Genomic DNA, 9,999 nt, shown 5'->3' on the forward strand with positions numbered 1-9,999 from the left:
AATTTTTATTTGTACATAATATTTATTATATAGATATATTAAATAGATTATATATTTCAAAGAGAATGATTAGATGAATTATATTAAGGCATACAATATTTAAATAATTATAAATAAATAAATTGATACCAGAGAAAATAAATAAATATTTTTTAGCTAAAATTTTGATTTTTGTATACATAATTTTTTATTAATATTTTGAAAAATATATATTAAATAAATAGTGATTGTAATAAAATATTTTTTAATATTTTAATTATGTAAAAATGTATTGAATATATTACTTTAATAAAAATATTACGTAAGTTCTACTAAAAATTAATTTAAATTTAAAATTATATTTAAAATAACAACTCATTAAAGCATCAATTAAACTCCATCATAATGTGTCACATGTTTTTTAATCAATTAATAAAAAATTGAAAGTTTATTTAAACACAATAATTTTATAAGATAACATGACTAAGAATAAATTGAAAGTCGTTTCGATTTTTCTGACGGACATAAACGATGAAGCTGCTTTCAAAACAAAATAATATTATTGCATTAATTAATTTGTATTATAAAAAGATAATTATACCATTTTCTTCAAAATAATTTGGTCAAAATCCGGTGTACATATACCAATTAAGTCATTAACAAAAGTTCGTATAACATTTTGACATTTAACCAATAGTTCATGTACCAAATATAATTTGTATTATCTTAAGGCTGCGTTTGGACTTTGGATTTCAAAATCTTTGATCTCGATTATAATTTAATTGTTTACAATTGAATAATAGATCAAATTATAAATTCATAGATTACTTAATTACACATTGATTATAGAAAGTATGATGAATTTTAATTTGATACGGTCTCACGGATATTTTGGATGGGTCGACCGAATTATATATAAAAAAATTATGATATTTTAATCTTATAGGCAACTAAAAAATATGATTTATATTATATTATATTTAATTTATGAAAAATATGTTCACTTCATTTACAAACAAATAAAGCCAAAATATTTTGATATTTCGATCTTATAAAAAACTGGATTAGTATTTAATTAAAATCTTTATTGAAATATATGCTCACTTTATCTACAAACAAACAAACAAATAAATATAAATATTTTGATGTTTCGATCTTTTAAGAAACTTTATTTTTATCTTTTTTTAGCATCCATATAGTTTACCAATTTTAATTTTATCATAATAATTAATTTTACAAAAATATCCGATCGACTCGTTAGGCTAGTTGATAGAATGAGAAAATCAAATGATCCGATCGACTCGTTAGGTTAGTCGATAGAAAAAAATTAATTTGCACATTATAAAAAAAAGCAGAACAAAATTTCGATCTTCTTGGAAAAAAACAGCTTCATATAACATATGTACAATGTTAATACAAAATCTCCAACGAAATAACTTAAAGAAGAATGCATATATCTATACACACAAATGCAGAAGCTATCATTCTTCTCAATCCATTTTCTAAGCTATCTTCTCCTACATTCGATTTGACTACATATTAATTACTATATTACAAAGAAACCTTAAATCAATATATCATGCAATGACATCAAACAGTGTATAAGCGGAATTCACAGTGTTTCTGAGATGTAAAACACTGGACAACATCATCTTCTTTATCCAGGCAATCCAGCTTCAAACCGTAATGCACCTAGGAATCATTACAGAATCGTAAGGAATCCTTAGCTTTAGTGGAAAATGGTGTCAAGGCTACGGCAGAGAGTTGCAAGAAGTCTCATATATTTCATTGACCCGAGTTGCAGGAACGTAGACTGCATCCTGCAACGAGCTGTGCTTCCGGCCATAGAAAATGTAGATAAATACTCCTACCGCCAGCCATACAGAAACACGGAACCAAGTAGCAGATCTTGAATGCAGATAAACGCCGTTAAAATCATATCAATCAAGAGATTTTCATTATACTAAAAGCTACAAGTCCCTCTGACCATGCTATTCAAATGTTTTAAACCGCATATAAACTCAAAAGCTATGTTTCAATCATTGTTTACATCGGAAGTCATACAGGTCAGCAAATGCAGTTGTTGCTCCCAACAAGTTTTCTCTCTTTTTTTTTCTTTCTGAAGATTATGACACGAAAAGATGATTCTTTAAGATTATATAATGAACTCGGAGCGAATTTGTGCTTAACAGCTGAGAAATTGACAGATACTTACCCGAGATTAATTAATAAGTAGACATTGATGAGTATGGAAGCGATAGGTAGCAGTGGAATGAATGGGCAAATGAAACCTGAGAGACAAGAAACAAGTATTTCATTTGCGGATACAATTGTCCAAAAATTATGTAAATGGAATATTTTAAAATAACACATTAAAAGCCCTATATTTCAATTGATAACAAAATGTCAATAAAGTTATATGTTACACCAAATGACTTCACACTCTTCTCCCCGTCGATAACTCCACATGGGAACCGAATCATGACTTCTCCAATATCAATTATACAACTGATGAATTCCCGCCCATAAACTATTAGGTATAATTGATTATAACGATAGAGCTCAAATTTTAAACTACCCTAATGCCACATTTTCTTGTTGCCACAGATCACTACAAGAACAGCAGCCTTACTCAATCGAGGGTGAAACTGGGTGATGGAGGGTGAGGAGAGCCAAAGTGGTGGTCTTATGTAATTGGAGGCAAATTTTAAATTTTAAAAAATATTATTATACACAAAAAATCAAGTTTTTTCACGTTGAGGGAGATCGCGCCTCTTGTTTCTTTAGATCCACCCCTGTCTCCACTGAGGTCCAATAGTTAGTATTCCAGGGTTCTAGATGATCGTTGGTAACCTCAGGGATGGAGAGGTGGATGCAATGTTAATATCGGGAGAAATACCCCTCAGGTTCAAGCTCTAGAGAAGTAGATATAATTAACAATCATTTGTATATAATGCGAAAATACCTCCAGTGTGCCCAAAACTATGCCTTGCTTCATCTTGATCCATACAGGTGAGTGATACCAGGCCAGACAGAAGAAGAAAACCGCCAATTCCACTGAGTGAATAACGAAGAGAGCTGATAAAAATTGAATCACAGGATTTAAAGTGTTTATAAAAAGCATTAGAAGGTAAAAAATATGATGATTCTTAAAAACTAAGCACACCTGTTAAGGCTCCTACTTGAAGCTGCTGAAGTTAGAACTAGTACACCAACACATGTAAGCAAGATTGACCAGCCAGCAATCTTTCTACGATTTCCTTCACTTAAAATAACTGCAACATATACAAGGAAAAATGAACTGTCACAATCACATTGAATCAATCAATAGATTTGAATTATTGGAATTGGAAGCACCCAGTTGATTCTGAAGCAACTATCATGTTCATCGGTCTCATGGACCCCCAGTATAGATGTAGATGAGTTGGACTTGAAATCGAGCTCAATTAAAAAAATAAAATAAAATAAGCTCGAGCCCAAAATAAAGAAGCTGGAGCTCTGGCTCCGGCCCAAAGGGCAGCATCTCTCTCCTGGGGTTACAAAATCAAGATCAAGATTCCAGACCAAAAGCTAAGTTTGGTTCGGGAATCATCTCACTAGTTTGCCAGTGATGTTAAGCCTATGAATGCAGTCATAAACTTTACATATTAAATCTCTGTCCCTTGAGGTTAAGCCTATGAATGCAGTCATAAACTTTACATATTAAATCTCTGTCCCTTGAGGTTAGGAAGATCAAGACCAAGACCAAGATCAAGATCAAGATTCCTGACCAAAAGCTAGGAAACTTGAGTTTGGCTTGCAAACCATCTCAGTAGTTTGCCAGCGAGATTAAGCTTATTAATGCAGTCATATTAATTACATAAAATATATAGATAATAATATTATTATATGCATGCATAAATAAATAAAATGCAAATATTAATCATGATATTATTATATGCATATATAAATAAAATGCAATACCAATCATATTAATATAAAAACCATTAAAAAATAACTTTAAGCTCATGAGCTGGCTCCCAAGCTCATGAATAACTTATATCGAGTTTGAACTTGAACTTAAAAATCTTAAACACGGTTCAGCTTGAGACGAGCAGACTCCCACAGCCTCATGAGCCAACTCGACTCATCTCACAATCCTAGATACTAGGAGGGTAAATGATGGCTACAACTTTTCCAATATGCCCATCAAGAATTATGTAGATTTCAGCCTCGAATAAAACTTACAGTTGAATTTCCTCACTGCTTTCTCTACCAGAGGATATTCAACAGCTATTTCTTTGTCTGCTAAAAGTGGAACACTGCTCTCCGGAGATATGGCATGATCTTTTGTGTTCTCCACATCGATGTTTCCAGGACTATTGCTGTTGCTGTAACGCAGTGAAACTGAATCTATTGCTTCCTGAAAATGTGCCGGAAGAGGAACCTCATCTGGTGGGACATATCTCAGTATCAGCACCGAGATTGCCACCATTGTAAATGCAAGAAGTGTGCCAACACTAACCTGTGCGTAAAATTCAATAATCAGGACTTCATAAAAATTTCAGTAGAAAATAGAAAACTAGAAGAGAAAATTTGATGACCCAGTTTGGTTTAAATGAACTTCTCTTACGAGTAACAAGTAAGCATACCATTCCCGATAACTGGTCCACATCCATGAAGAATGCCAAGACTCCAGCAAGTAAACCGGTTACTACGGTGCTTTTGACAGGGACTTGAGTGCTTTTATTGACATCTGAAAAAAATGACGGCAGCAGTCCATCTCTAGCCATTGCCATTAGAATTCGTGGCTGACATACACAAATATCATTGATATATTTCATATGTTACTGGTCAGGAAGAGAAACTTTATCCAACAAATTTATCTCAATTCCAGCATTTCAGCATGAAACGTTTCAATTTCAAGGTGAGTTCATAAATACCATAAAAATATATCAAAACAGAATTAAAGATACAACTCTTTCCCGATATACTTTTACTAAAAGAGAGTAAAATGTTTCTGTAGAGAGTTAACAATCGATAGGCACACAATAATATTGATTACCTGTGGCAGGATTGACCCCATCAACGTTGAACAAAGAGCAGTACAAGCTCCGGCAGCTATAACATAACTGCATTTCACGTCAATGAATAATAATTACAAATGGAGCTGAGAGACGAGAACGAAGCTTAAAAATAACATAGATACAAACAACAACTTACGCTGCCCATTTAACGCCATGGCTAGCAAAGGCAGAGGAAATTGGAGTGTCAGGATCCATAGCGTAATAGGGTACTAAACCAACTATGATCGCAGAAACTAGCATATACAGCGTGCAACATAAGGACAATGATAAACCAATGCCCAGTGGTAGGTCCCTTTGGGGATTTTTTACCTGTAGTGAGAAGGAAATTCATGGCTAAGCTTTTTTGTCAGGATGTTACTATAAGAAATCAAATAATACATGCGAGAATAAGATTTGCTATTATTAAGATGTGAATCTGTGATGTATCCTTGACATTATTTTACTGGGATTTAGTTATAAGAATGTTTCCTACTGACCTACCATATTTATTCCAGAGATTGTCACCGATATAAAGGGGGACGATCACATTTTCAAGAAAGAGAGACCAATAAGAATTCCAGCCTTCGATTGTCACCGATATAAAGGGGGACGATCACATTTTCAAGAAAGAGAGACCAATAAGAATTCCAGTCTTCTATGCTTTGTGTCATAAATTAAGGTTTCAATACCCGGACACGTAGATCCTCTTAACGTTGAGTTTTCTTTTCAATATATTTCGACTATTTTAATTCAACGAGGTCAAAGTGATCTTAGCAGTTTAGCACATACCTCTTCTGCTGTACTAGCAACCGCATCAAATCCTATATATGCAAAAAACACAGTGGAAGCACCAGCAAGCATACCATCAGCCCCAAAAGGAAGATACCTAAAAGAAAATGGAATGTTGGTGAACAATTTCACACATTTGGGAGAGATGATAAATCAAATTTAATAGGAATGCAAATGGCTAACGAACCAATAAAAGATTACCCTACCCAGTGGAAAGTTCATAGCCAGGCCATCCAGTCTTAATGCCTAAATATCCACCAGCTATAATGACAAAGATCATGGCACATATATTTGCCGAAGTTACAATTCCTTGGACAAATGTACTCTGCATAAATCACATTTTATTTTGCATATTAAATTAGAAATCCAAAAACTTCAGGGGTGGAAAACCCAATGCAATGAAGTGGTAATATTAAAAAGAGACCTCCTTGATTCCCACGCACAAAAGCCCTGTGACCACAAAAATTAAGGCAGTTGCACATGGATCAACCACGATATCAAGCCCGGGAATAGTCTGGCGAGCTAGAAAAGAAGGGAGACTATTTGGACCTCCAAAAAGCATGGCCTGTTGCAGGAAAGAAGTGATATAATAAAACCGAGTCACAGTCAAATACCAATCCAAAAACCTTAAAGACGAGTTGTACCACACCAGATTAGGGGATATGCCACGAGCAACAGCCGATCCTCCAATGGTGTATTCCAATATCAATGCCCAACCAATCAACCAAGCAACACTGCTTGAAACATAAAAGTATTAAAATCAAGAAATCAACAGCATATTTATCTGCCAAATTTTTACAGTAAATTAATAAATGAAAACTCGCAGTGAGCGAGTTTGTTCACAAAGAAGCCAGTCCTTCAGAGCGTCGAGAAGAATACAAGATCATGAACAAGAAACAGTAAATTTCCAAAGGAGACGACAGAAGCAATTGCAGAAAACACTGTAGCTATGTTACCATGAAATAGTTTACACTCGATACTATTGAAATGGTGAGAGAAAATCTTATGCAACAAAAGACACTATATTCTTTGGCAAAAGTAGAGATGGTATGGTTTAAAATCACAGGTGTATTCACAAAGTAGGCATTATTCAAACTGTGACGAGACATTTGAAACCAAATTTACCCTTCTCCGACACAAATGTAAGAATAATGATATGCACTTCCAGCAGAGGGGCATCGACTTGCTAGCTCAGCGTAACAGAAAGCAGATAGGGCAGCCGCTATTCCCGCTATAAGAAAGGAAAAGGTAAGGGCTGGCCCTGAATGCTCCCTAGCCACGGTACCAACGAGAATGTAAACCCCAGCGCCAATTGTTGCACCAACTCCTACAAAATATAACAAAAAAATTATTCAGGTCACAAAAATCAGTCCACTATTCACATTACTGCACTCTTGACATAATTGGATAACAGGGTTCACGTATATTCAGTAGAACCGTAAATATTTTTAAATTATCATCAAAAGTAATAAACTTAGGAGTATAATTAACCAATTTCAGACAAAGAAAATGGATAAAAAGCTTAAGCACAGAAATAAAAGTCTCCTGCTTGCAGCAAATTAATGAAAAAACATTGGACGAGCAAACTCTAATTACAAAAATCATTAATATTATTAAATCAGGAATACAGCCTAAGGGATTCCAAGCAAAGCAAATGGATCAGAGTTGAAGCACAGAAACAAAACTCTCTCCCTTCTTCATACAACAAACGGAAATATATAAATACACGAGCATATATTATCAGAGATCAAATGTGAAACTGATGATATGACGATAATCAACGGCAGAAACACCTCAAAATACAACCATCAAATACAGTAAGAACCAATGCTACAAACCCAGACACCTCAAAATCCAGAATAACATGTAAGAAAGAAAGTTGACAAAAAAAATTTTAAAAAATAATTATCTTACCGATGGCAACGAGATGAGGTATACTCAAAGCCTTGGCCAATTGATTATGACCACTTCCAGAGGAAGACGACTTCGAATGAGAAGAATCAACCTGTTTTCTCCTCACGAGACATCTTAAACCCCCAGCAACACACTTTCCTCCACCATCACTACAATCTTTCTGTGCGTCACCAAGAAAACCCATAACGACCCTCAAATATTTCTCAATTGGGTGCCCCAAGATTCAATCTTTTTCCCCCGAATGAGGGTAAGCTACTCGATTTTGGGAATAAACGCCCACGGATACGTACACGTTTAAGTCTTTCTTTTCCAACCCAATTCAATAAATTATAATCAGATACGTGCAAAAGAATCTGGGACAGGAATCATCGTGGGGTCGATTAAACTCAAAAGTATGTGAGGCGGAAAGCGGCCCTTCTGCAAATTCCAAAGGCCCAGAAAGATTGAATCTTTACGTATTACAGCCCTTGGAAAATCGAAGGGATGAGGCCGGTGTGGATGGTTGTTGCAGGGGATTAACTGGGATTATTCAGGTATATAGAGGGAAAGAATTCTGAGGGATCTCTGGTTCATATTTTTAATATTTTTAATTAATATAATAATAATAATAATAATAATAATAATAATAATAATAATAATAATAATAATAATAATAATAATAATAATATTTAGATTTCCAATTGACATAATTTTTTATTTTTTTTTAGAGATCCAATTGACATAATTGAATGGCGAAATGTGCAATCTCAGATTCTGCTCTCTCTCCCACTCCTCCATAATTTTGTGTTTTTTTCCCCATTTCTTAACTGTCACTTGTATAAGCCCTACCCCACTTTTTAGGTATTGGTGTTATTTATATTTATGATATAATATTATTATCTTTGTTTAGAATAATATAATAATTTTTCTTTCAAAAAAAAAATAATATAATAATTTTCATTTCTTGTCAATATTTTTTTAAGTAATCTTTTTTTATTTTTGAATGTAGCTCTAAAGTTGATTTTTGATCTACACAATTAGTTAATGCTAGGAGTCGGAGCACAAGCGATCTGTGTTGATAATACGTATTGTTCTATGTAAGTATTTTATTATAACTAAAATTGTGCATATGCGATGTTGTACACAAAAAAGTTATAATTGTGGTAGAGTAGAACAAATTTAAGCATTCTTCCACTAGAGAAAAAGAAAATAAATTTTAAAAAATTAGAAAAGTAAATCATTGAATAAAACACAAAAGTCACAAGTGGTATAGATATATCTTGATAGATTGTATTAAATTTAACCTTCGTGAAAAAATTGGAGGTTGAGGTAGTTTAAACGAAGAAATAAAGAAAATTGAGAGTTAAGAAATGGAGGGTGGTGGTGTTGTTGCCTACTTAAAATGCATGGTGCATGTTATTTTAGGCGGGTCTTTTGTAAAATGAATCTACTCGATTTATATATATATAATGAAAAATTATATATTTGACATAAAAAAATAATATTTTTTATTAATCGAATTGAATAGGACATTCGTCTCACATAATTATGAACATGTAAAACATCTGACGACAGTTTTTATGTACCATTTTTTGCATGGGTTTTTAGGTAATTTCTAAGGTAAGAAGCCCGATATTAGAATTTTTTAAAAAAAGAAAATCACCAACAAGGTTATGTTTGGAAAAATATTTATAAAACTTGGTTATATAATTATTTTTACAAAATAATTATAAATTATTTTAAAATTTATTTTAAAAATAAATATGCGATTAGACAATTTTTTAATAAAAAATTTAAGGAATAAATATTGTTAGGATCAAGCGTTTATCACTAAGCCAAAAGTTATAGCTATTACACAAGTCGCAACTTTATTTTCTTACACTTGTGGCGGTGCAGATGCGTCGAGTTGCTAAGTCCATGTGTCTAGGGAGGGGTGTGCCTTACTATTGGTGTTGTCTCATATTTCTTCAAGATCAGTATTTTCTTTTCTTTACTGTCGTCCATGTCTCCAGCAGATACAGTGTTACACGTTAAGATCTGGTGTCTCTTTTTTACAGCCCTTCAAGATCAATTTTTCTTTTCCTTACTGTCTGCCCTGTCTCCAGCAGAGACAGTGTTACACATTAAGATATGATGTTTCTCTTTTACATCTCATCTAGCCAATCAGATCAAACATCGCAAATCTGGTTGTTAAGCCCATGAGTTTAAGGAGTGACATGTTTTACTACTGGTGCTGTCTCATGTCCCTAGCAAAGATAATATTACCTGTTAATATTTGATATCTCTCTTTTAC

The 9,999-nt window shown here is 33.3% G+C and overlaps 1 protein-coding gene across 2 annotated transcripts; it reads right to left on the reverse strand.

The window, feature by feature from the left end:
- Window positions 1–1,349: 1,349 nt before the first annotated feature.
- On the reverse strand, window positions 1,350–8,273 carry LOC140886697 (cationic amino acid transporter 2, vacuolar). 2 transcript variants are annotated; one of them, XM_073293416.1, is made up of 14 exons: window positions 7,728–8,273; window positions 6,939–7,140; window positions 6,463–6,547; window positions 6,238–6,378; window positions 6,020–6,138; window positions 5,814–5,910; window positions 5,182–5,354; window positions 5,024–5,090; window positions 4,611–4,769; window positions 4,207–4,483; window positions 3,146–3,254; window positions 2,945–3,036; window positions 2,195–2,270; window positions 1,350–1,887 (listed from the first exon to the last, which is right to left on the reverse strand). In XM_073293416.1, the coding sequence occupies exons 1-14, from the start codon at window positions 7,909–7,911 to the stop codon at window positions 1,731–1,733; spliced, it is 1,938 nt and encodes a 645-aa protein (XP_073149517.1). In that variant the 5' UTR covers window positions 7,912–8,273; the 3' UTR covers window positions 1,350–1,730. The 2 variants fall into 2 exon arrangements, with proteins under 2 accessions (XP_073149517.1, XP_073149516.1); XM_073293415.1 differs by having other exon boundaries at window positions 2,945–3,057.
- Between the last annotated feature and the right edge of the window lie 1,726 nt (window positions 8,274–9,999).

The sequence above is a fragment of the Henckelia pumila genome, chromosome 3 (genome assembly GCF_033568475.1).
Source record: "Henckelia pumila isolate YLH828 chromosome 3, ASM3356847v2, whole genome shotgun sequence".
NCBI classification, from domain to species: Eukaryota; Viridiplantae; Streptophyta; class Magnoliopsida; order Lamiales; family Gesneriaceae; genus Henckelia; species Henckelia pumila.